Genomic DNA, 27,790 nt, shown 5'->3' with positions numbered 1-27,790 from the left:
CGCTCGAAAGGGGCACTTGGATGCAACAGAAATGTCACGTCATCGGCCTTCTACCAAGAAGCTGGACAAAGCCAAACACCCCCCTTCCCACAACCCCTTCCTTTTGTATGCCCCCCCCCCCGCCCCCCATCAGCACTTTGCCAGTAATTTGCTTCAGTGAACTGGCCATATAGTGCATGACTTGATGTGACGTGAAAGCTAAAGGACATCTATTAAAGCCCTGTAATAACGCTAGTGTGTGTGCGTGTGTGCGTAGGGGTGTGTTTATAGGGGGGGTGGGGGTGTGTGCTTGGGTCAGAAGTATGGCGTAATTCAACAGCAGCATCCTCTGTAGCCAATCCTCAGATGCCGAGAGGGAGCGACAGAGAGAAAGTGAGAGAGAGAGAGCGTTTTTCGGTTCCACCTGAACCTCCACTCCTCTCCTCTCCTCAGTTGCTGAGATCTGTCAGCAACGCGAAGGTAGCGGTGGACTTTTCCGAGCGGAGAAGTCAAGCTCGACTTTTCACATCCGAGTCGTGTGACTGAACTGGCGCCGCACTTTCGACAATTACGTCACGCGGCGATTTCGCGTCGTTACACACGTTGTCCACTATGCATCTATCAGCCAGGCAGCTTGGCTGATTTTCCGTTTTTTGAATTCCTTTTTTTTTTTTATGATTAATTCTCTGGAGGGGGATACATATTCACAGTGGATGCGTAAACCCAACAAGCACTGTGCGCCGGAGACCACCAAAATGCAGGTTGATCGGGGCAAGGTCCGTGCGTGGAGTGCGTGCTTTTTATTACTTTGCTCAACTCTGAGTACAACTGAGGTTGGAGGCTCCCACCAAAGCATCCCTCCATCAGTGTGAGTAAATGCTTTCCAAGCAACATTATTTTTTTTTGACGGCAACTGTAAGAAAGTTGGCGATTTATATCAATTCTCATTGTGACGTTTGCTTGTCATCGTTAAGAATAATCACATTTGCCAGTCATTAAAATGATGTTAGTTTCTAATCATATTTTTGAACCCGCAGAGTGAAGCTCTGGGCGTCAGCATTTGGTGGTGAGATGAAGTCAATCTCTGCAAAGTACTCGGGCTCTCAGCTGCTACAGAAGGTTAGTTGACTTCATCTGCACTTAATTGAATTCACACTCATTATTGTAGGTTTACCTGCACAATAACCTACTTCATGATTGCCTCATTTGTAGCTACATGAGTGGGCTAAATGACAAATGACACGTATGCATCTCTCAGTGTAACCAGATGTGCATTTCAAACGGCAATACACAAGTATATTAAGTGAATGTAATGTGGGACTACTACTTTATAGAACATTATTTCAAAGCCTATTCCAAAAATGTATATATATTTTTTAAATGTGTTCAGGCACTCACTCATAACATTTTCTATATATGGACACCCAATTTTAATAGTTTTACAGTAATGTGCTGTAATTTGGAGAGTTTTTGAGCAGTCATTTTGGTGCTTCTTAACCTATTTTCCTTTCCTTTTTACAGTAAGTGAGTGAATGGATTGATAAAGTGTATACGTTGCTGCAGGATGTGTCATATTTTGGAATAAGTTGTTTAGATGTTCCGAAGGTTAGTAATTGTGCTTTTACTGATGCAGCGAGATTTAAGATATCCACCCTCAGAAAAAAAAAAAATGTACTTGTGGGCATGTGGGCTTGCCGCTAGATTTCCTGAAATGTTCTTTATGTATCTTTGACTTTCACAGCCAGCTGACTTTTGCGCTTGCTCGACTCCTATTTCTGACATGAGAATGCATATCATCATTTGCACTCTGCGACGTCAAAGCGGACATGTGTAGAAAACATAAGGTGACACAATGAAAGAAAAATTAAAACGGTTGAAAGCATACAGGTGGATAAAAGTACGTGTCAGGGTTAGTTCAACTCCACTGTGGCTTGTTGCTGCGATGCATGAGCGTGAACACGACCACACACTACATTATATTCACATGCACAATCACACATATGCACTGTATGCCTCTGGCGCGGATTTCATCATCCGCTGCTGATAAGCCTGAGTCAGGGTGTTATCTTTTTGACGGGATAAAAACTCTTCCCCCCTACTCATCTTTTGCCGCCTCCAAAAAGGAGATAACCCTCCTCACGGAGTGACGACCTCCTTAGAAAATGCAAATGAGGGCCACAGGGTTAACTGAGCAAAAAAGAGACTGAAGACCTTGTTGCTGGAAAATTGTATCTTATGACACCAACTGGGGGATGTTTCACCTTATTGCGTAGGCATTGAGTGATGCTCACCTTTCCCACTGAATGTCGAGCCTTGTCTGATATGCGCATTGTGTTGAATTGCTTTGACACTTCGTAAAGCGTGAAAAGATGAAGAGCAACAACAGATCCCCTGAAGACTTATATACATGTGGACAAAATTGTTGGTACCCTTCTGTTAAAGAAAGCCACAACAGTGACCCGAATAACTTGAAAGTGATGAGACGGGAATTTGGCAAAATGTCCTCATGACAGATGAGAAAAAACTTCTTTTTTTTTGGCAAGTCACATCTGCTCTATGATTACAGGCTAAAAAAGGAAGTACAGTGTTTTATTTAAAAACAAACAAACAAAAAGAACAAAGAGCTTATTTGAAACCTGGAGAATGGTTTGGTTATGATCTGGGTGCTGCTTTGCTTCATGTGCCACAAGAATATATGCTGTTAAGTTTACTGTATGAATTGTTAAATTAAGCTAGCTAGGTTAGCTTGACCGTTTAGCCCACCAATAGCGTCGATTTAATGGAGAAGACAGCAATAAATCATCATCATCATCATCATCTTGAAGCTATACCATTAAAAAAGGCAATTGTTACTGAAGCATTAGACATCCTTACATCGACTATACTTTTCACACTTTCCTTGAGTACTTTCACGAGTGTGTTCACCATATTTGATGTGACAGGGCCCCCGTAAATTAATGTTCGTCAACTTGACTGAACATCATAATGTGGCAACCGAGTTAATGAGCCTCATTTACACACACTAATAATTTTGTGAAAACAGATTGGCCAGCCCAGAAAGAACACATGTAGTTTTAAAATCTGATGATCATATGCTTACGCCCATATTTCATTATTTATCGTAACAGTGCAACATTCATATAAACATTAGTTAAAAAAAAGTGCTTTCTTCTAAATAATGTACATTCATACATTCATTTCATACTCTTAGCTTGTTGTTTGTTGTGTACTTTTTTGTGTCATGATCAGTGAAAAATATTCTCAACTTACGACTTACTTGAAATTTGGTGGTGACAAGACTTGCTTGATTATTATTATTATTATTATTTTCTAACTAACTAACTTGAGACTTGCACGTATTTCCAGCTTTGCCGCGTACAATGAAATTTCAAGACTGTTAAGGCATACTGGAGGTAAATGTTCGGCCCAAGAGAAGTCTTGGTCTCAATTGCAAGTCATGGCTCCAATGACACAAAACTGCCGGATAACCAAAGATGGGAATGAAGGCGCTCAAGTTAGTATATAGTTGCCGGAAGTGCATCACTCTTGCGTCGTTTTAGTCCTGCTCCCCCCCAAAAAACAGGAAAACTGGGACAGTGAAAATTCCGAAATTCCAATTTAATCCAAAACATTTCAAATGTATTTAGAAGCACATCTCTGAATTAAATTGCACATATTTTAACAGTTTTAATTTTACTGTAATACTACTACTACTACTACTACTACTAATAATAATAATAATAAACCTTTATTTCATCAGGTTAGTCCAACTACCATTACAATCTGTTTTCCAAGAGAGACCTGACAGAGATGACGAGTAAGATGCATTCAGTTAACTTCCATTTTACATGAAACAAAAATAAACAATTCCTGTGCAAGACAGTTTCAATTTGTATTACATATTTTGACGCATCTTAAAAGAGCACTGGATCCTGAAACCTCCATCTCCCCTTTCACCCTCTGTCCTCATTTGTCCTCCCTCTCCAGTTGCTGAATCTATCTCACAGCTCTCATTTCAAGGTTATATCAATAAGGGAATGTGTGTGTGTGTTCCTGTACACAAAAACCCTGATCAATAACTTTTTGTGTTTTTTTTACACTGCATGCAGTGCGTCACAGTCAAAATGCAGCTTACAGACTTCTGAAACATTAAACATCACCCATTGATCGTCACAATGAGCTCTGTGTATTTTCCCCTCTTCACTGCTATTCTGCTGAATTTCTTAATTTCATGTATCATTGAACAAGTTGTCTCTCGTCTCGTGTGTGTGTGTGTGTGTGTGTGTGTGTGTTGGATGGCGGCTGTACTTGTTTTCAGCTCACTGACATTACAGCTTCCTCGAATCACAATATGGGACATTTTTCCACAGTGCAATCATTTCAAGCCCCCCAGTGATGAAAGGTACATTTCAAATTACCAACCTAGAAAAGCCAAAGCTCTTTAATGGCCGAGGGATTTTGTTGGCTGTGCACATTAAATGTGGACACAACTATTGGTACACGCCATTGTACTGTCTAGGGTTGGCTGTGGTTTGGCCTATACAGAATTTTATATGTATATAAATATGTATTGCTGGTGTCAAGTGGAATATTTGTGCCTCAACCATTAACATTGCATCATCAAAGATCACAAGCCATTTAAATGACGTGCACACGTGAATAGTACAGATTTGTGAAAAAATAGGAAATTGATCAAATTGTGACATAGGATGTTTCAACCCAATGCCGCTGAATTACGGATAATTTTGCACATTGACATGCATCCATATTGTTACACAAGCACACCGTCTTCAGTCCCTGTTGTCAGCATCTCTATTAATGAGTTTAGCAATCCTGCTGACGCCCCTGGCACTAATATCACTACAGACTGGTAGATTTCCAACATCTTTCATTAAAAATTCTGAACTTCCTGAAATGGTTAGCCTTTGTCAATGTTCACACTATATTCCCTGACAGTGTCCTCAACGGTTGTTCCTGTTCCTTATTACGTACATGAGAGTTTGCATATCGACGATTTGACATAAAGCACGCTGGATCTGTGATCATCACAACGCTTTTCTCACACACTCAAGGGAGCATTATAGAGTAAAAGACAAGGGGACAATGCGAAGGTGTAATGATGTGTGACAGGCTGCTTTGCAGGAATCCATTTTCCTGAATGCTGAAGAAAGAGAATGTGTGTGGTCTATAGTTTTGCGCAAATGCATGGTCTGCTGTTCGGCTTCACGTTGTAATCGAATGACGTCTGCTGACAACATTTCGGGATCATAGTAAAGCTCTGTTCTCAAAAATAAATAAATAACTGAATCTTAACTTTTCGAGTACAGGGAGTCCTCAAGTTACAGCGGAGTTCCGTTCCTACGCTGGCGATGTAACCCACATTTGAACTTAAGTCGGATTTCCCCGTTAAAGTCGATATTTACATCAAAATACTTTGTACAGTAATAAAAAAAAACATATTTGCGCGACCCTGAAGACGCTGGAACCAATATTTGACATTCATTGCTGACGGATGGCAGAGCGGAGCTAATTCAAGCTTAAACACAGAAATGTGACGCGCCTGATGGCGAGCCAACCGGCTGATGGATGTTCGTTGCTGGAGGTAACAACAACACAACTTTAAATAACTTTAAAATGGCGTGACTACTCTGGGAAATTAACAAAAAAGAAGGTGCTACGGACGAGGCACGGGCGCCATAAAGTCGACGTAGGTCGTAGCTCAAGGACTCCCTGTAATTGACAGGTGATTCAAGGTAGCATATGACAAGTTGGGTTGAACCATTCTTGGACACTGAAATAGAATAGCATACTGAATACAAAGATAATTTCATGAACTTATATTTTTCCTTGAAATATTTACATACGCTATACATTTGTAACACATTCACTCCCAGCCATTTTCACTGAAGCAACCCTCTTTGCTCCCGGTTGTTTTAATGGATTTTGACTGATTTTGCAAGGCCCACAGAATACTGTGTTCTATTGCTATAAAATAAAGATTTGAGTCGCTTCTTTTATCAGGAAAAAGGTATATTTCTTTATTAGAATATAGCTTTTTAAAGTTTCATCATTATTCATAAATCTGTTTAAAACTGTGGGGAAAAAGAGCTTTTTGCAACATGGCCCTGGTTGATCTCTTTTACTCTGCTGCCCCCTGCTGGGCGTTTTTGTAATAACTACAATTGCTTCAAACGTTCTCTTCAGTTCAGAGGCTGCATCAAAGCCGCCTTCTGTATGCTCTAGCATAAAAAAACGTATGAACACGTTTTTGGGATCATGTTAATATTAAAAATAGAACGTATTTATATGTTATTGGGAGCAAATGAGTTAATATATTTAAAAATCTGACGCACCCCCTGGAGTGCCTTCACGTACCCGGAGGATACTTTTACACATATGAAACTCAAGATGCACGCATTTTAGGCCCAAGCGCAGGTCTGCGAAAATAGAGCCCCTCATCTCTCTCTCTGGGAGATTGCTGACTGGTTTGGCCACAATATGAGTTACACCGTACTAATAAATGATGAGCTGTGTCAAAAGTTCTGCCAAAGTTACGAAGATAATGATCATTTTGCTCATTGACGTATGTGTATGGAAATGTACTGCCTTCCAGTGCGAGGTGTTTTTAAGGTTGTGTATATATTCCAATAATGAACCAACGCTTCAGATGTTCACGTGTGAAAAATGCTGACTAATGGCTCTGTTTGTGTGAAAACAGCCTCATATTATACCTGTGAGCAGCAACATGCATGAAAGACCTCTCAGTGTTATGCAGTGCATTTTTACGCCTCCATGGATATGAAGCATTTTCACCTTTTGCTCTTTGCCTTCTTTGGCGTGAGATGACTTAGTGCGAGCGTGGGATGTGTGATGGTGCCAATCTGCTGCCGAGGATGGGTGACGTTTGAGGCGTTCCGCTGTTGCTCCATGTGTCAGTACAGGGGAGACAGCCGCAGATTGGATTTAGTTTTGGGGAAATTGACTCGCTGTCAGGTTCCGTTCAGTGTGACCGATGATGAGGTGAGCTGAGGGTGTGTGTACCGATGACAGACCTCCACGTTCACATCCGCCAAAAATGATCTTTAGCTGCCTGGATGGTGCTTATTTGTGTGCGTGTCTGTGTGTAAATGAGACACAAAGAATAAGGAGCAATGTCATATGTGTGGAGTTCATTACAAAGTCAGCAGGAAGGAGTGCAGCCTGTGCCATGCATGATGCTTTCATGTTTGGAGCAAGCCAGCTTTGCCACGCAGCCACCTACTCGTAATGCAATTAGTGCTTTGTTTGTGAGAAAAGCCATCGTGAATCAAACACACCACCTCTGCTGCAGAGAGCTCAAGTGCAAGGGAGCAAGGCCTTTGGCCACCAGATTAAAGTATTTAGATCACATGCGCTGACGCTGTATTTGTGGGCTTAGAAAAATCAAATGTCTTTTGATGTCTTGTTCTTCTGCGTGTCTCTTTTCATTTATTGCCAGCCTCTCTCACAAAGCTGATGTGAAGTGTTTGATTTTTGTGGCTAATTTGTGTTTGCGAGGTGTTTTTTTTTTCTCATCCACATTTGAGCATTTTTACAAAACATGCAAGCATGCAGTCTAATCTTGTGTGAACACAAGTACTGAAAATTTTATTATTTAAATTTAGTCTCAGTTTTCGTAGTTAGTGAACCACATCCCATTTTTATTTAGTCACTGTTTAGGTCAAGCATTTTAGTCTTTATTTCAGTCCAAGAAAACATAATTTTATTTGACTAGTTTTAGTTAACAAAAACTGACAACATTTTAGTCTTGTTTTACTCATCATCATTTTACCCTTTTACATCAGCAGAAAATATTAAACATTTTCATCTAAGCTAAAACTACTTCACATAAAATGTCTCATCTTTCTTTGATGAAAAACAACTTCACACACAATTTCAGTATATCAACAGGTGACTATGACTCCATGCTACAAGATAGTCAATTAGCCAGGATTAGTTAGCAGTCGGATTAACGTTATTGTTTGAACAATATAGCTGTTGGATTAATCTTATGTTATAAACAACAACCACCAAACTTTTTGTTAACTTATTGCAATGTCTTTGTGGTAAACTGTGACGTGTCTCATTAGGTTTGTCGTTCTTTTTTCCAGTTATCTTGTGTCCACATTCAAGCATATGCTAAAATCAAGCATAGGTGTCCCCCCCCCCCCCCCCCCCCCACACACACACACACTTGTAGCGATAATGTGTTCATATATCACGTCTACTCTTTCTTCCAGGCAAAGCAAAGCATGGCCAGTAATAATTTTCTTTCTTTCTTTCTTTCTTTCTTTCTTTCTTTCTTTCTTTCTTTCTTTCTTCTTTACCTTCCACCGTGAATCCACCTCTAGTCCGTCTCATGTTTTTGTGCACGTTGCACTCACTAGCTTCAGATTTGAAAGGGTGTGTGTCACTGTGTGTTAGTGACAGATTAGCAGAGACAGGATTTTACAAAATCGTAATTCTCACCTCGTCTTTGTTCGTGAATTAAAATGTCCATAGATTTTGGTCCAGTTTTTATTAAAGGATCTGTGTGCAGTTTGTCACTTTTTTTTTTTTTTTTTTACTCGCGACTGCCAACTCTGGCCCAAAGCGTTACTGCAGCATCTGTGTCAGGCTTGTTCATGGTGCGTGTGCGAGTATGTGCACGAGCTTCAAGCAACAGCCACAGTTGGAAACTCCGCCCTTCCCTTCCCCAAATAAACTGTGGAGTGTGCAGGGTCCACACACTCTACTATAAAGGGAATATAAAAGCTGATAGGTGCAGTCAGAGTAAAACAGTCAGGGCTCTTTGTACTCATCTGGGCATTGGTATAGCATGCATGATGTAGAAAAAGCTTTAATATTACTTTTTTAAACGGCACAATGCATCTTTAAGTGAGCTACATTTTCGCTTCATCTTTATTAGTCGACAAAAATGCAGACTGATTTCGTTGCAGTTTTTGTTTATTAATGGGGGTTTTATTCCAGCCTAATTTAGTTTTAGTCCGGTAAAGAATGTGTGTTGATGAAAATATATATTTTTTAGTTTTCCTTGACGAAATTAACACTAGCACTGAATATATTCTGTCGTCAGGTAGATGCAACTCAGGTGTGGCTCTGCCTCAGTTGGTCAGCAGATAAAGTGCATGTCACCGTGTAGCAGTGCAGGTTATCAGGCACATTCATACAATCATACACACGCTCATGCACACACACGCACACGCACACGCACAAGCACCTTTGATCTATCACATTAAGTTTCCATGATTATGACAGATAGCTCCAGAACCACAGTAAACATTGGCCATTTTTGCAAATGTCTAGAAGTGCTAAATACTGCGCAGCTTTGTGTGAAGGACTGTCAGTGACTTGCTGCTTCCCAGATCCATCATACTCAAGATTCTAGGGATTTTCCTGCAGGTAAAGATGGACCCGAGACATTCTCGTAAACATATTCAGGAATCAGACAAACGTCAGCTTTGCCAAGCTTAAGCAAGAAGTACGGTGACTTTAAAGGGTCATTGAAAGGTGTTTCATAAAAGTTGAATTCAGCAGAGGAGAATATTGCAACTATTGTATACAATGAGACCAAAGATCGGATTTTTTTTTTTTCCCAAATGTGACCTGTATCTGTCTTTTTTATGTCAGTCTGAACGGCTCAATTTAGATTTTTTTCATATCCGAAACGTATCCGTATTTTTGCAATGCGACCGCTGTCTGAACGGCCAGGTCGCATATATCCGACCTCCACGTCATCAAAAGTCCAATATGCGATCCGTGCGGGCGGGGGGCATTAAGCTTAATTAATGCTTGACGCATCCGCGAGGTCCGCATTGGCTCAGGAGACGTACGTGAATCTGCAAAGTTGTTTCGAGCAACAGTTGTGACTTCATATTTGACTTTAATTTAATCCCACTTGAAACCTGAAGTATAAAGGTGGCATTTATTACGCGCGGCAATGACGTGACGTCATCTTTCTGGAGAAAAAAAGAGATCCCCGTGAGATGAGGCGCTCAAACAAAATATTATTTCTACCTCCTCCCGCTTCAATACAATTTTTACAATCTCATGTAGATATGAGATGGTAAAAATATGAGCCCGACGACAGATTTATAAAAGTCCGTGGTCCTGACATGCTGGACCATACGTATTTACTTCCGCAAACACAGCGTTGTGAGTGACCTTGTATCTTCTTCTGCGCATGCGGGTCACTTTGGGGACGGATTACGTCCACACAGTAGACAGACTGAGGTCGCAATTAATAGGTAATGTAAACGTTTACTCAAAAAAATTTCTGATTTCACCAAAAAATCGGAATTGAGCATTATGACCTATAGTGTGAACGTAGCCTAACTAATGGTTAGTTGAGCATATTGAGCGTGAACTGTAAAATAGTTTTTTTAGGTTTTGAAGTTTACGGGAATCTTAAGTGGCTAAGATGTCCCAGGGATTTATTCAAAGCCAGTGCAGTGTGAGTGTGACATATCTTTGCATGGAGGCGGAAATCGGTAGTTTCGCAGACAAGGATAGGGCGGCGGATCTGCAAGAGGCAAGACTTTGTACTGCACCGCTTTGGGAATGTTTACAGCCGCCTTCAATCATGGCCCATCAAAGCGACTCGCTGGAGTGGGAAACACATCTGCATTGTGAAGTCACCACTTGGAGATTGGCCCAACCTCTGATCATTTGTGTGCTATAATTTAAAAACATAATGCAATGATTTACAGAGTTAGATGCCCACTGTTCACATTTTTATGAATGACATACGTCTGACATTCACCGTACACGTCCGCGGAGTTCAGAATTTGTCTGCCTGTGCCTCGATCAAATTCACCAAAATTGCATTAGACCAGCTGTGCCAATATTTAGACGTGGTCTGAGCAGGCGTGAGTTTAGACCGACTTTCTGCCACCAAGCTCTTATTCTACTGGGCCCCTCTCCAAGGACGCAAGGATACCCCAAATGTTGTTCAAAATCTTAAAACAATTACAGGCATTCAGAAGCCAATAAGAATATCTGACAGTTTCAAGGGAAAATGTAACACTTCACAGTTTGCACTGGCTATGACCTCAATTGTGAGTGTTCAGCAGCGCCAAATTATTTGACTACCTCTCAAAATCCCTCCTCTTTCCCCGCCGTCACTTTGTTTTAATAATGGATAGCATGCAGCTATTGCACTAAAGAATACATGGAAGGGGATCTCGGGACAAGGCTGCACAAGTGCAGAGGCCTCAGTATACGGTAGTTGTGCTGACCCAGCACAATTTCCTGCACTGGCGTCACTCTCACGGGGGTCACATTATGCAAGTCAACCGCCACGTCGTCTTCCACATCAACACAAATACTCTTATTTTGTCTCTACTTGTGCACTGCGCCTCTTTCGCACATCACTCCTCAGCAGAGCTTCCAGATGAGCGGAGTGACTGCCCCTCCTGCTGTCGACCTTCACCTGCACTTGCCCGCATCTCGCCTCGACAAAAACATTTTGAACTTGTGGCGCAGGCAGCAGCAATGGGAGTGCACGTCATCAGAGCATGCACATAGTCTTGCAACAAAAAACTGACGTTTATTTCAACAATTCCACATCCTGCATGCAGAGCTGCAGTTACAGTGGATGTAAAAAAAAGTGGACACCCCTGTTCAAATTTGCATCTATATGAAAAAAATAGATCAAAATAAAATTTCAAAACCTTTTCCACTATAAACGTGATGTACAACCTGTGCAACTCAATTGAATTAACAAAAAAATCGAGAGGGAGAAGTAAAAATAAACTGTTATGATGTGGTTGCAAAAGTGTGCACACCCTCTCACAACGGTGATGTGGCTGTGTTCAGAATTGACCATTCACATTCAAACTTGTGTTAAATTGGAGTCAGAACAGAATATATTTCAGATGTTCTAATAGGCTTTTCCTGGCATTTTGCCCCCCATCCTATATGTAAATACGGCATATATATTTTGTTTTTCTTTAACGGGTCCATATAAAATAGAAACGCTAAATTTTATGACAAAGACATAATCCAAGCTCGGTATTGTTTAACATCAGTATAGTATCATCTGTGGTTGGTTTCACTGTAAGACAAACAGCTGTACTCTATACTTAATTACTCCAGTGAGGGATTCGAAGATGCTTACTCTTAAGACTGGTGCAATGTAAAATGTCAGTGAAGGACCAGGTATTTCTTCTCTCAAAGGGTATAATAAACTGCTAGACTCTTATATTGACTGCAAGAACCGCTTATGAGAGAATTATTGAACTTTTAATGACATCAAGATGAAGCGCTGACTGCTGATTGCTCAATTTGAGAGAAGAGGGTAACAACTTCTACCAAACAGAAAGCAGGTACTCTTACAGCGTCATTATTTTCCTTCTGATAACTTTGCGTATTATGACCATAGAGTAGTTCTTTCAGTTTAGCACCCTTACTTCTTAGAATATAGAGTGAAAACTTATAACATAATTCATTTCTAACAAGAATGCTGTAAAAGTGTTTTCTTATTACTTGCTTTTATACCAGCAGTCTTCCATCTTGAATATCAACATTGTTAGAGTGCCATTCATTGCAACAAAATACTGTAGATGCTGATAATGACACATATGTTGAAGCATGAATGAGATAAGACAGCATTTAGAAACAATTCTACATTCTATATGACTCACATAATTTGCATACAACATATGGAATATTTATCTTTTTTTGTTCAAAGTGAAGCCTTTGTAATATATTTTCTCATGTTGTTGGCACTGTAAGTGTTTTCTCTGGTGCGACTATATATATTTTTCCACGTAGTCAATTGCTATTGTAATTTCCTATGTATAATAGGTTTTAGACCCCCCCCCCCCAATTGCCCCTCAGATAGCAGATTTTCCATCTCTCCATGAATAATATGCTTCCCAGAATTGCTGGCATTCAAGCTAATAAATTGAAGCATTTTACAAATTTGGATTTCTTGGGTTAGTAAGAGTTTAAGTAGAAGTTTATCTTACCTTGCTAACAGTTTTAGCTGTCACCTGTGACCTTAATGAGGACAAGTGATATAAAGAAATGGATATCTGAATGATCAATTATTATAACTTTGATATTGACAAGGATGAACAAAAGACTCAAATGCATGACCAGGTTTCAAAAAGGAAACTGATTTATTGAGTAATTAACAGGAATCTGTAAGCGACGAGACATAACAGATATCGCCTGAAGAATGTGTCATGTCTCTCAAAATCAATGGCTTGCTCTTGTGCAAATATGTCTTTTAATGTGGACAAAGATTTTGTTACTTGTTTGAAAAATGAAAAAAAAAAAAATTCCCACAAAAGTTGCCAAAGCCAACAGGAGTACATGCGTGTCGATGAGGGGCCATTACGATGGTATTTCATGCGAGGACATGTCAGCCATTAGAGAGAGGGCATGAATTTGGCTTCCACTCTTACGGGCAATGGTGCATACCGAACAGACGCCGTGTACACTGGGAAACGTTCCGAGCTCCTTCAGCAGCAATGCTACGAGGCCTTCCACGCCGGCATACGCGCATGTTAGTGTACAGCTGTTATTCTACGCTTCCACTCAATAAGCCTCAGGCGGCCTTTAAATCGGCAGGAACACACATGCGCACTCGGGCACACACACAGGAGATCTGGGTGGCTTTGCAGCTTAATGGATGTTGGTGCATATTTTTCAAATTAAAAGAAAGAGTAATATGGTTTTGGTCCAGTGGAAGAGCAGCCTGTATTGTAGGTTCTGTTCAGATCTGCTGCTGTTAATGTTACTATTAACGTTTAATTGTTACATTAAAGTGTGAGACTAACAGATTAAATGTTTACATGATTGTCGTGTATATTTCGGGGATCCCCACTCACCAACATTCTTGAAAGTTTTTTCCCGTTTGGAATAACAAATACAGATTCCCGCTTGGCCTGCGGCCGGGGGTGCCGCCCGTCCCCTTCTGCCCCCGGTGTTCCGTCCCTCCACGTGGCGGGAGGTGGGGTGGGCGCGGGTGCCCTCTCCGCTCCGCTGTCCGGCCCCTCTCCGGCACCGATGCTTGGGTACGGGGGTCCACGGGGTTTGGGGGTCGGGGCTGGGGTGCTGGCGGTTGCTGGGGGTGGGGTCGGCGGCTTGGTTGGGGGCGACATATGTTGGCGACCTTTGGTAGTGCTTTTGGGGAAATATCAAGTAATTTCACACAAGCCAGAATGTGCTATAATCAGTTTCTGCTGAAGGACTACTGAAAATGAAGTTCAAACAGAACCAAATACAATTTTTTTCCTAGGGCTCTTTTCATGTAAGGTAACTCTAAGACCACTTGAGACACAACATATTGACATGGTTAAAGCAAGCATATGAACTACTGAATCCTCATGTAGTTTTAATAACACATTTTATTTGAATGTCTTGTTATTACTTTAAGACAACACTTTTCAATATTTTCTATGCCCCGGAGCAGCTTTCTCCCCCCCCCCCCCTCACACACCGTACAAAAATCAGAACTCATTTGAAGACGATTGTTTAGAAGTTTATTACAGGTCTACATCTTATTAATTAACAAGAGATACTTATCAGATTAATCAAATCTTAGAATTTTGATAATCACTCAATTAAAAAGGCTTTTTAGCAAAAAAAATTGCCCGCCAAATTTGAAGAGCACCTGTTATGTGTTAATTTTTTCTACATTTAATGAGGACGTCTTCAACATGTTTTGATCCACTGCACACTCTCATCCTCCTCTTTTTCTAATCAGTTAAGTACTTGCATAATTAAAAAAAGAAGAAGAAGACCTTAATTAGGGCTGTGTAATTAATCAAAATTAAATTACAATTTCAATTATTACACTCCACAATTACAAAATCAGCATAATCATAAACATACTAATTTTGAGGTGTTTGAGTTGTTTAAATTTACATATTTGCACCTATTTTGTTTCATCAAAAAGCAACTTGTATAATTATAGCGTTCCAAATAAATGTGTTTGTCTTAATTTTTTGATGTTTGAACATTTCTTTGTTTTGTCGTGATTAATATTTTCTTCATAATTGAGCAGCCCTAACCCCAATATTTTGACATGAACAAATATTCTGAATGTCATACACAAACATTTATTGAACGCTTGACTTTAATGCATGTATTTATTATAGCTGTCAAATGATTATTATTACTTTTTAATTAGATTAATCACAATTTAGAATTTTGATTAATTGCGATTAAATACTTAATTAAAACGACTTTTTTATCAACATTTATCCCCGCCAAATTTGAAGAACACCTGTTATATATTCATTCTTTCAACATTTAATTAAATTTTTTCATCCACTTTACACTCTCGTCCTCCTCTTTTTCTATTAAGTTAGTTACTTGCATAATAATTTTTTTTTATAAAAATATGACCCAAGTAGTTTGACATGAACAATTATTCTGAACAACACAACTATTTATTGAATGCTTTATTTTAATGCATGTAGTTATGTTTATTGCTCAAACACAATCTGTGCTACCTTCAACGTAACCATCTGCTGTCAAGCTAAAGGGCCATCTGCGGTCAAAATAATAATGTGATTAATCTTAGTTAATACATGATTAATGGGGTCATTTTTGTGTGATTAATCAATGAGTTAACGTTTTAACTTTGACAGCACTAGATACAGTATACAATGGGATGAAAATAAAGGGAGAGGAAAAGAGAAAAAAAATAAAATAATAATAAAGGGATCACCCGAATGTGTGCAAAAAAGACAACCTCTCAGTATATCACTGATTGTAACAAAGCATTATGCAAGTTTTTTCAAATTGCATCATGCATTTGTGCATTCTGTCACAAATCAATGCAACTCAATCCTTCTGATAGATTCTAAAATGTGGAACAGTCATGCAAAAAAAAAAAAAAAGCTGATGATGATCATTGAGCTTTATCGGGGTATTGAGCATTTTCAGTATGTGTGTAAGTTACATGTACTCCCCGTGTGATGGATTTCTGCAACCCTCCGTTTCTGTGCCAGCAGATACGAACTTGGCCCAACGTGCTTTCGAGGCAGCTAGGACAAGCGTGAAATTAATTGTTCCACTTCGTCTCCGGTCAGCGCTCCTCTTTTGAGGGAACAATTTGTCGCCTGCCACACGGGGGAGGCTCTGAAAGGAGGAGGGCAGAGCAATGATTTGCTATTTCGGAGAGTTCCTGTGATCCGGGAGTGGTTTGCCACCTGGGTTAGTGCTCACAGTCCTGCCGCCCACTTTTGTAGGAATGCAACATTATGTTGTCGATGTTTAGTTGTCATCTGCACGTGGTTGCTCTCTCAGCAACACATCAGTTGATCACAAAAAAATGTCTGAAAACCAAATGAACCGGAACAAGGTGACGCCTTTGGGTCTCTATTATCGCCCCATGTTCTCTATGTTCGCCCTACACTAAATGATGAAATTATAATTACCAATATGGCTTTGGGGGGGGGGGGTAAAATGTTGCTCTATACAATACAATGACACTTCAAGATGTTTGTTCTGAGCATGGAGCAATAAATGTGCGTATTAATTAACCTACAGTATACACACTAGTGCAGTTTCCCAACCTTTATTGAGCCATGTACGGCTGAATCATTAATCAAATTAAAATCAACATCGCAATGTAATAGAATGCAATTTTCAAATCACAACGGCTTACATATCCAGCGCAAGAGTTCTGGTGCTTAAAACGGATGACTTAGAATTACAACTCGCTGGAAATCGCTAAGTTCGTGACTGAGGTGTTTTGAATATCACAGAAACAGTTTAACCCGAGAATATGCGATGCTAGTCTGCAGCTAGCCGGCTCCTGTTACTATTCCTAAATAATTTACCTGATTTGGATGAAAATCCCCTCAAATTAAAGCTGAAAGTCTGCCATTAAAGTGCATATTGTTTGTTTCGTTTCCATGTTTGTGGTGGTGTTTTGAGTCAAAAAATGAGAAACGTGTCCTATGAAGGAAGAGACGGAAGAAGTTATTTTAAGCAACAGCTCATCAGGTAGATATTATAAACGTAATAATCACTCCTTTGTCCCTTCTGGATATGAATTATAACGCATCATAGTCTATCTATCTCCGTCATATAAAACTAATCTAATAACTTGAGTCTGTATTTAGGAAAGTAGTAATTAGTTGATCACTGTTTTCCAACCTGTGGAGCCAAGTCATTTGTTTTACATAAGAAAAACCTTACAGTAAACCAACAAACAAAAATAACAGAAAAAGTATGCATACTTAAATGGTGATCTTGTCTTTAGTCATAAATGGATTTAATGTGAACTCTGGACTTTTGTGTTTGAACACACATTTGCTGTATTGGCTATTAGCCATGACTTACTCTGTTGTATGAATTGAAACAGTTGGATGCACAGGTTTGACATCCAGTTCAAGAGAATTTATTTGTTATGCCTGCCACAAAAACAATAATACTTTAGTTTTTGCTTAACTTTCAGTCATGTTGTAATAAAACAATAGTTTGTTTGCATTAAACTCTAAAAATGCAAGTAATCCACTACAATGCTTTATTTTTATTTTTATTTTTTTTAAGGAAATCTGTCTTGAATGGAAACAGGTTCTGACAAAAAAAACCCCGCTGATGACCTGAAGTATACTGTACTGACAATCTTAATGCAACACTGAGGGAGGTGGCAGGTTTAAATCTATGGGCCTGTGTAACTTGTCTTTTCCTGACTTCCAATTCATTTCCATCAAGAAATCCATATAACTGGCCACTTGTTAATAATGGAGCACAGAGGAAATAAATGTAATGATAAACAAGTGGTTCGATTGACATGCCTCTGCTCACATTTTCGATCGGGATTTGTAAAGGAATCAAACAACTGTGAGATTGTGTAAAAATGGGCTTGGATGAAGTGAGTGTCAGTGGTGCGTTAAATGAGCTGGGATTTGGGAGATCGGGGTTCAGTCGTGTGAAATGAAGTTTTGCCCATTAATCACTTGATCCTCAAATCCCAAGAGGCTAATGCACATTGTCACAGATGCATATGATGTAACTCGCTTGTCTATGCGCTAACACGCCACATTGAATGGAGCAAATGGGAGGGAACAGCTCTCGAACAGAGTTCTTCCTGAGCTCTAATTTGTTCAGATTTTGAATCACACTTCCAGGATTTCACCACCTTGCTTAATGGTCATCCTAATTGTAAAGTACGTGTAAAAAGATCATATTAAATCTCTTTTAGAGAGGAAACAATATACATTTTTCATGTCATGATTGTTGTCTAAAATTAGCAATATTGTCAAAATATCGTTTGCATTTGCTGAAGATGTGAAAAAATACCCTTGAAATTATCCTTGAAATCACTACAATCTGTTTTATTTTGAAAATAACAATGCAAGTGGTATATCTATCCATAATCACCATCTTACTTCATATGCGGCTTAGTAGTTTTTTTTCTTCATATATTTATCCTAACATTGAATTTCTGTCACCTGATGTCACAACCAACATTCTTCCACAAATAAATGTTAGTGTTGTCCTGTTGAGTTTATAGCTCACAAATAAACCCCAACAAATGATGAAAATAAAACATTCTTTGTATTTTAACACAATATGGCTTGATTTCGCCCCAACCAGTGTCCGCAAACTGAAGCCATGCCATGCGAACAGTGGCTCTGTGCAAATGGTAAAATACTATTTGCTTTCATCAGCTGACTGGCAAGCGAGACAAAATATAATTTTGTGCCACACTCCACAGCAGGGCATCCTGCTTGACTGGTGAACATGAACAGATGCTCCATTTTAACACAAGTTACTGCAGCCAAAGCATATAAGTGTGTGCACTTCATGACTAATAATATTTAACTAATTTTAGAGTCAATCCTACATTCAAAAATATTGAGACATGTTATTTCTCAGTGTAGATGTCTGGAACAAAACCAATTAGAGCTCTGAGATGTGCATTTGCTATTTGAATTGAAATAAGCCACTGAATGACGGAATCAATTCTAATGCGTGACTGAATATACTTTTGCCTAAAAAACACACACCAACAAATGAAAAATCCAATTTTTACCAATATGGTAAATAGGGTGCACTTATGTAGTGCTTTGTCTTGATCACATGCTTACACATGCTTACAAAGCCAATAACTTGCTTTAACCTCAAAGATCCTGTGCCGAACCCTGGCCAATGGCAGAGAAATGGATGCTTTTTCTCTTTGCTCCCATTTTAAATCCATCTATGTTGCTACGAGCATCATGCTAGCTAGCGCTAAGATAGTTTGTATCTCAGGTACTTTGTTACTAATACGGCATTAGCTGGCCAACGGTGAGGCGTTAGCTGGACAAACATTCCCATTGCTAGGACATCGTTAGCCTGACGAATATTCCCATAACTACAACCGGGCGTATGTTCAAATGAACTGCATACTTTTATGCATGTGCACGCTCCACTTAGATACACCACACGTACAGAGACGTAAGGGCCATCCAAACATAGTACTTTCTGACGACAATATGCATCCATCAATCTTTCTTGCAAATTTAATGAAAAGGAGTGTATTATGAGATCATTTTAGCATGGATTAACGAGGTTTTTGGTCTAATCTTGCAGGGGTTCTTGACCAAGACGTTGGGTAAAATGTGATAAGTTACCGGGAAAGGCAGTCCACAATTTGAACAGATATTTAAGTGATTCACCATTTTTGAGTAGAAAAGCATTTTCCTCCCTAAACAAACTTAATTTCCGCTAACATTAATATGCTGCACAGAAATGAGAATTTTAAAAATCTTGCTGCATTCACTCTTTTACTGTGCTGGTAAAGTGAAATGGTAACTGTGACGGTATACTATAGAATATAGTTTCCCTCTGTGATGTGATTAAATTTCTTGTTTTGTTCGTTGTCTTCATTTGCTTGTAGTTTGCACACATTCAGTGTCTCCTCCATTTTACGATTATTTTTGTGGCAGAATTGTAGCACTATAGGCTTGGCTTCTAGCAAATATGGAATACTTTCAGGATTCCTATTGTAGGCATGAATGTAGCGGAAAAGACTAAACAAATGCTTTGTTGTGAGAAGTAGACAATGCTTAAGGCAGAAGTAGACAATGTCCTAAAACCTGGCTTGACAGCCTCGCTCCCCAACACTAACCCCACCCACACTCCGTAGTCAATTGTTGCAGTTGTCACCCAGTAAGGGGGATTATTACCGTGATTTCACATGGTTGAATCTGCCGCAATTTACCTGCTGAGTCATCAGTCACAATGTGCCTGAAAGTGCAAGCATATACTTTGCAGCACTGTTCCATGTCAGCGTTTGGGAGGAAAAAAAAAGTGCTTTCACCAGGCCATCTTGAAGAACATGGTTCTTTTTTTTTTTTTATGCCTTCCCTTCTGAATCTTGCTATGGAGGATTATTTGGAGCCAGCAAAACACAATTTGGCCGGTAGATTGTCAGTGCATTTCAAAGAAACTTTTTTTTCTCTTTAGAAAGGGAATTCCTTGCCGTAATACAGAGATAAAGACAGACATCCCTAGAAGAACGGAACATTTACAAACACAAGTTTTATTCACCTGCCATCATACTGCAAGTTTGACTCCTTAAAAAATTGCCCTCGGGAATCCAACTCACTTTCCTCTAATCTCTGTAATTGCTCTAAAAATCTCATCTTCTTAGCAGCCTTTAATTCTTTTAATTGGCAGTTCTTTCTTTCAGGCCCACATACTGCCTCAACATTGATGCTATTGGTTGTTGTAAAACTGTTTGTAGCCTGTCTGATTGTACATTTAAATGCCTGAACTGTTCTTTTATATTAACTTTGTACTTATAACATTTTTGTTTCCAATTTGTAATTAAAAAAATATATATTTTATGAGTTCAGGCTTGTGTGTTCCTGCATTCTAAAATTTGGGTGGCATTTCAATTTTGACTGTACGTAGTTGCATATCCTACAAAATATGGTTTATTATTAGCTTATTGTGTTCACATTGGCATTTTTTTTCTCCAGCTGCACAAATTAGGTGCAAATGCACCTAAATAAAATCTGAGGTGTCCTCACGCGCCACATGGGATGGAAATTCATAAACAAAATTAGTGAATCAGATTCCAGCGGAGGCTGGTACCCATAGGCTGCCATGAACGGCGAGCGGTCAGTGGCGGAGGAGACGAGTGTGTTGTGGGCGTACTCCATCCAAGGAAAGGGTGTAGACCGAGACGTGGGATGGCTCTGGCAGAAACATCAGAGGGTGGCCTCAAGGTCCTGATTGGACCGTTCCGTCTGTCCATTAGTTTGGGGATAGTAGCTGGAGGACCAGCTTGCTGTAGCTCCCATGGTCGTGCAGAACTTCCTCCAGACCTTGGATATGAACTGAGGCCCAGGGGGGAGACGATGTCCAGGGGGATGCCATGGAGCCGGAAGACGTGACTGATGAGGAGGTTGGCGGTTTCCAAGGCCGACGGCAATTTAGGCAAGGCGATGAAGTGGGCCATCTTCGTGAACCGGTCCACTATGGTCAAAGCGACTGTGTTTCCTCGGGAAGCTGGCAAGCCCGTGATAAAGTCCAGAGAGACATAGGACCAAGGCCCAGACGGGACAGGCAGGGGCCGCAGCAGTCCAGCGGGTGGCCTATGAGAGGCATTGCTGCTGCACAAACAAGCAAAAGGCAAAATACAAAAATCACTATACTAGAAAACTTACAAGGGCAAGGCAAGATTGTGGTACAATGCGAGACGAGAATCGAGGTCGAGAAACAGTTGAGACTAGGCATGGGCAAGTGAATCGTCTGACAACCAGTCGCTGGTTGGACTGCCTCTTAAATACGCCGACTGATTACATGAATGAAAACAGCTGTGTGAGTTTGTGTGTGTGACTGCAACACAACAACAAACAACAACTGAGCGCAGCCTGACAGCTCAGATCATGACATTGTTGTCCAGTCAGCACCCTCTGCCCCTTGTGTCATGTCCAGGTATTTGTCATTGTCTCATTAGTTTTCTCCTATTTAGTTCCCTCCTTCCCTGCACTCTTTGTTGGATCATTTGTGGGTGTTTCTCAGTCTGCCATTTGTCCTGTCCTTGCCCTGGTTAGTCTAGTGAGTTTTGTTTATTACTTTGTTTCTGATTTTTGGTCTTTTGGTTAACAGTAGTTTTTCCACGTCCCTTGTTTCCCTCTTGGTTTGTCCTCTTGGGAAATAAAATCATTTTTTTCTTCCAACCTCCTGCAAGCCTGCCTCGCCTCCCTGTTTCCTGCATTTAGGTCCTCCACCCCACACACACCGTAACATTAGATTTATTTGTGTCAGCCTGTGTGTGTGTGTGTGTGTGTGTGTGTGGTGAGCGAGTGGGAAAAAAAAGTTGTTAAAACAAAGACAATTGAAGCTTTTTAAGATTTGGTATTTTATCCTCTCTGTTTTCGTCTCTGCTCCGATGTACTCAATTGACTGTTGACAAGAATATCCATCCATCCATCCATCCATTTTCTGTACCGCTTGTCCTCACAAGGGTCGCGGGGGTTGCTGGAGCCTATCCCAGCTGGCTTCGGGCAGTAGGCGGGGTACACCCTGTACTGGTTGCCAGCCAATCGCAGGGCACACAGAGACGAACAACCATAGTCACAATCACACCTATGGACAATTTGGAGTGTCCAATTCACCTGCCATGCATGTTTTTGGAATGTGGGAGGAAACCGGAGTACCCGGAGAAAACCCACGCAAGAATATTTAAAAAAAATAGAAATAAAATCTTGTGTGCGCTGATCCGCTTATATACAGATCACCAGCTGACACTCCGTGCTTGTGTGACGTATGGTGAAGTGACGTCAAGAGACGAGCAGTATTTGGCTAACTACTGCCGCCTAGAGGCTTGGCATGCATCTTATTGTAGGCCCAATTTGTGGAAGTGGCGTTGCCAGGCGGAGGCGTACTCTGATTGGATAGGATTTGGGGAACTGTTGCCACCTCTAGCACTGTTATGAACGTACATCAAAACGCATTAATGCGGTTAGCTGTGAATGTTTTATTTTCTACAAACGTGGTGGTGTGGACAATTTTTTCTAAACCCAGAGGCGGGAAATATTTGTTTTAAAAAATTCCCTGCTACGTGTGTACATGGCTTAAGACAGGTGTGGGCAAACTCGGTCATCGAGGGCCGGAGTACTGCAGGTTTTTGAGATTTATCTCTTCCAAAACAAGCTGATTTGATTCCATCTACAGGATCATTATTAGGCTTATGCAGAGCTTGCTGATGAGCTGATCATAAGTCAACTGTGTTGGAGAAGGCAAACATCCAAAACCTGCAGGACTTAGTTTGCCCACCCCTAGTCTAAGAGGACTTGATAAACGGAATGGTCAAGCTATCAAAAAAGAAAAAGATTACTAAGAACAGTTCTAAAATAGAACCGGTGTTCTATTCACATCACAAACATAATGGACATGCCTGAAAACCCTACATTTGGCCATAATGTACTATATTTGTCCATGTGGATATGATTAGGGTTCAATCTTTACAAATCCTCTATTAGTTTAAACAAAATCAAGCGAGCCACAATTTTCTACCAAGTGTAGTGCATTACAACGTCCTATTTTCTGCTGAGAACAATCTGTTCACCCTCAGCCAATTACTAAAATCTTAAAAATTGTCGGACCATTTCCTATCCTCCCTCGAACTTGTCCCTGTCGTCACCCTGCTCTTTTGTCTGGCACTGTGCAGGAGCAGCGAAGAGCATGTGCCGAGAAGAGAGGAGGGCACACCGTATGATATGACCGTAATCTTCCATTTAATCCCCTCGAGTGAAAAATCTCTACCAGGAGCTTTGCACATATTTGAGAAAATCGTGTGGTATATACTCCCTTGCTTAGATCATGCTCTGAGTGTGCATGTATGTAAATGTGATCAGATATTCCTCATATTATGGGGACATAGGTCTGTTTTACTTAACTACTAAATGTGTGTGGGGCAAGTATGGTTGTTGGAATTAGCCAGACTTAATGTCACTGTCCCAAGTTAAGGTGCTGCTTATGGCAAGCGTGTGTGAATGGATTTATTTAGTGGGATTATAGGATTCTGTGTGTGGCAGTAAGCGAGGGAAGTGGTGTGTCACTGCTACTTGCTATGTGGTTGTTAAAAATGTGAAGGTGGCTGATAAATTTCATGGCTGAGCTGCTTGGTTTTGTATATAGTACATGTAGATGAAGATGGAAAAAAAGTGACATTTGTGGACACTTAAGACAGTACAGAAATATGCAGTTTTTAGTTTTTGAGTTTTAGTTATGTCCCCAAAAGTTTCGCATCTATTCAATTACAGTGTGATATATCTAATTGTTGAGTTAATTTGTCTGATACGAATAAAAATAGTATCAATAAAGAGACTGCAAATCTTCTCGCAATGGTGTTTAATGGTAATGGTGCACCATTTTCCCCCTTACAGAAATACAAAGAGTTCGACAGGACTGTGCGTGTGGAGGAGATTGATGGGCTGCGTCTAGTGAAGAAGCTGGCTGAGAGCATGGAAGAGATGTTTCACAAGAAAGCCCAGGCAATGAAGGTAAGACACATACTTTACCAAAGCTGATAAAGACAGCATAACACATTTATTTAATTCAGTTGATCTACCTCAACTATGTACAGTTAGGCATGTGTACAAATAGGCGAAAGGTGACAGAGTGGGAAAGGTTGATTTACTTTAGTGATCCTTTAGGGATGTTTTATACCGTGTATTTATTTATTTATTTATTTATTTATTTATTTATTTATTTATTTTGCTCTGACCAATACCAGTATAACTACTCAACTCGAGTACTCATAGATACCAATACCACTAGTACTTTTTATACATATAACATTTCTGTTAAACCAATGTCTGATTGTCAATTTTAACGAAAATGTTTTCGTTTATTTCAACAGAGCAGTCACTCTGCCTTAGATAATTTAAGTTTAAAAACCAAACAGACAGCAGCTCACTCTAATTGACAATTTATTTGGAATAAATGAAGAAAAACGCAAAATAAAACTAACAAATATGAAGTTGGAAATAGGGCTGAGAAAATCATCACAATGTAAGCATAACATGTCAGCCGATGTTAATAAATATAGATTTTTCTTTTTACATATTCAAAATGAGAAAAAAATGGATAAAGATAAAATACAACTATCCCTACTATTCATATTACAAAAAATATATCCATACATATACAAAAAAATATGCAACAGATGAGCATAGCAATCTGTATACATAGTAAATCCAAGCATATAAACAAATACATAATATCATTAAATACAAGTAAAAGCGCTATGTTGGCTGTACTGCATTCAACAGGAAAAATCTAGCAACATTCTATTTTGAGCCAGACTCGCCCGGAGAAATCTAATTTCTGCTACCAGTACCATTTTGTACTGATAGGATCTATCACCTGCAGCTACAGGAGGACACATCCAGAACCACAGTAACTAGCACACACAAACACATCCACAGATGTGAAGATGCGCTCACAAACATAACATTTACAAATGCAGTATTGTGAATATATTCTGCATAGACGGATAACCCATGGTTGAGTGTACGAGTGTGTGTGCACCAGCATCACCAAGAAGGGCTAGGCAAAGTTAATTCAGTATCGGTGATTGACATTTGAGTGTGATAGTTACGGTATAGTAATATTTTAAAAGCACATCTCATAATATACTGCATATAAGAAACCCCCCCCCCCCCCCCCTATTTTGTGTCATGTGTACACAATAAAGATCACGGCAGGCTTGTCTATGATTTTGACCACTTGTGTAGCTACATCCAGTACATGTCTGGAACCTTCCTGTTGCACAAGGAAATCGCAAAACTATCAACAACTTCCTGAAGCTAAATCTTCTTGATCACAATTCCTTAAATGGGGCTTAAATTAAAAATAAAGCATCAAGTGCTGAGTTGCGATATCAAAAACACAATTTTGCAAATGCTTAAACCCTTATTATAATTTTCACTTTGTTTCACTTACATAACTGTCTTTTTATTACGGACGTGTCTTTTGAGTCTGTTGCCACTGGGCGATAAATGTGCCTTCTGACAAGAGTCATTTTCTTTGAGCTCACTGATAAGACGCATTGAGTTCAGTAACATACTGCGACTCTTTGTGTGTCATCTCCTGGAGAGTGCGTTAAACCCCTGAAGATACAAGGACTCTGTGGGCTAATGGCTCCTCTCAAGCCCTCTGCCTGGATGCAGAAGGCCTGATAATTGTTCATCTCAGGGGACTGGGAGTGTGAAGTAAATGTTGTGAGAGGAGATACAGTCAGGCTATAGTCAATTAACACCAATGTAAAAAGATGCACACATTGACACTGAGAGCAACAATCTTGACTGCGGATTACGTAGTTCATATGCAGTCATAACAAAAACAAAAAACACCCACTTGAGATCTTTTATTTGTATGCAATTATTACTTGCATGACAAAAAAAAGATTGCAATTAAATACAAATTTGATTGAATGCTGGAAAAAGACAGTTGCTCACTGAGCATGCAAATGAAAATAGAAATAAAAATAAAAAGATCGCTCATGGATTCTCTGGCTTCATAATGCCAAGGTCATACTATATGCTCATCTGTACCTGCCAGGATGGCACAATAGCTTGACTTTCAGCAAAAGTCCAATGTTGGAAACTGATAGGGATTTCTCCCAAAATAATGACACCATTTAACTGAATGCACTTGTATTGCAAGATAAGGGTTAATGTTTTTGGTGGTATTTGATCAACTGGAAGCACCATTATAGATGACTGGGGAAAAAAAGTAAGAATTAACTAACTTGGAAATGTGGAAAAGAAAAGTTTTCGATTACTTTTTTTTTTCTACACCCAAAGAATTATTCAACCAACGTAGAATAATAGTCAAGACATACACATTTTCCATGAAAGGCCTATGGGAGGTGGCCTAAAAGAAATAATTAATTAAAAAACTAACAAAAAACAGATAGAAAAATCCCAAATATGAACAAATATTTAAAAAAAACTAAAATAAAAATTCGCGAATATACAATTCTGCATATGTCAAACAAGTTGTAATATCACAATTCACCACTAGATGGCAGACATATCTTAGTTGCATGCGCTTACACCGGGTCTTATTCTGCCCTATACTGCAATGTGAGTAGGCCTAATCATTTTGTTGTTGTTTCAGATTTAGAATGATATGCGCAACAAACATAGTACCTCAATAATATTGACATTTTCAGTGAGTTGATTTTTTCGAAAAAATGCACAAAATGAGTTCTTGCAGTTAATGCTGGTGTCTTGTTCAGCAGTTTTATGCTGTCCTTTCTTTACACAGTATGCGGTTAATTTGTTGTACGCTTATGTTGTTGGTTTAGGTTAGGATAGCGGAATTTTTATACGTACATTGAAAAATGTATCAAATATATTAAGAGTACATTTTTTGTCCAAATTTAAAATAGCATTTTTGTCGTTCATCTGGTTAAGAAGTGTGTGGTCTTATGTGCCCCCCCCCCTTCCCCCAGTATTACTGATACAAAATTGTGTTCCCCTCCACTCAAGCATTTTAAGTTGCCTATCCCTGATTTAAATGGATGGAGAAATTACTCCTCATCAGGAGCTATTATTATACTTCGTTGCCACCTTTCTCATTTTCAAATTTTCTCACCTTTCACTGAATTATTAGTGAATAACCCACAATGGAAGTCCCTGGCAAGTCCTCTCTCTTCATCTCACTTTCTATCCAATTTCCCTCTGCCTATATTAGCAAAAGTCTCATCTGTCAAGCCTAGCATGCACACTCGCAGCTGTCCTCAAAAATCCCTCTCTCTTTTGTCTGGTTCCTCTCTCTCTCTCTTTCTCTCTCTCTCTTTCTCTCTCCCTCA

The 27,790-nt window shown here is 39.7% G+C and overlaps 1 protein-coding gene across 2 annotated transcripts in view; it reads left to right on the top strand.

The window, feature by feature from the left end:
* The first annotated feature begins 347 nt into the window (after nt 1–347).
* The window catches only part of cacna2d3a (calcium channel, voltage-dependent, alpha 2/delta subunit 3a), a 107,371-nt gene continuing 79,928 nt past the window's right edge, over nt 348–27,790 (top strand). Inside the window, exons 1-3 of one of the 2 annotated variants that reach the window (XM_086068362.1) lie at nt 348–847; nt 1,017–1,098; nt 24,354–24,470. In XM_086068362.1, coding sequence (XP_085924488.1) covers nt 654–847; nt 1,017–1,098; nt 24,354–24,470 — 393 coding nt within the window. In that variant the 5' untranslated portion in view covers nt 348–653. The remainder of the gene's footprint in view (nt 848–1,016; nt 1,099–24,353; nt 24,471–27,790) is intronic. The other variant, XM_086068363.1, reaches the window with a different exon arrangement.

Source organism: Leptonotus elevatus, chromosome 2 (assembly GCF_054856555.1).
Source record: "Leptonotus elevatus isolate MCC_2025b chromosome 2, RoL_Lele_1.0, whole genome shotgun sequence".
Classification (NCBI taxonomy): Eukaryota; Metazoa; Chordata; class Actinopteri; order Syngnathiformes; family Syngnathidae; genus Leptonotus; species Leptonotus elevatus.
This window is presented reverse-complemented; position numbering and strand designations above follow the sequence as displayed.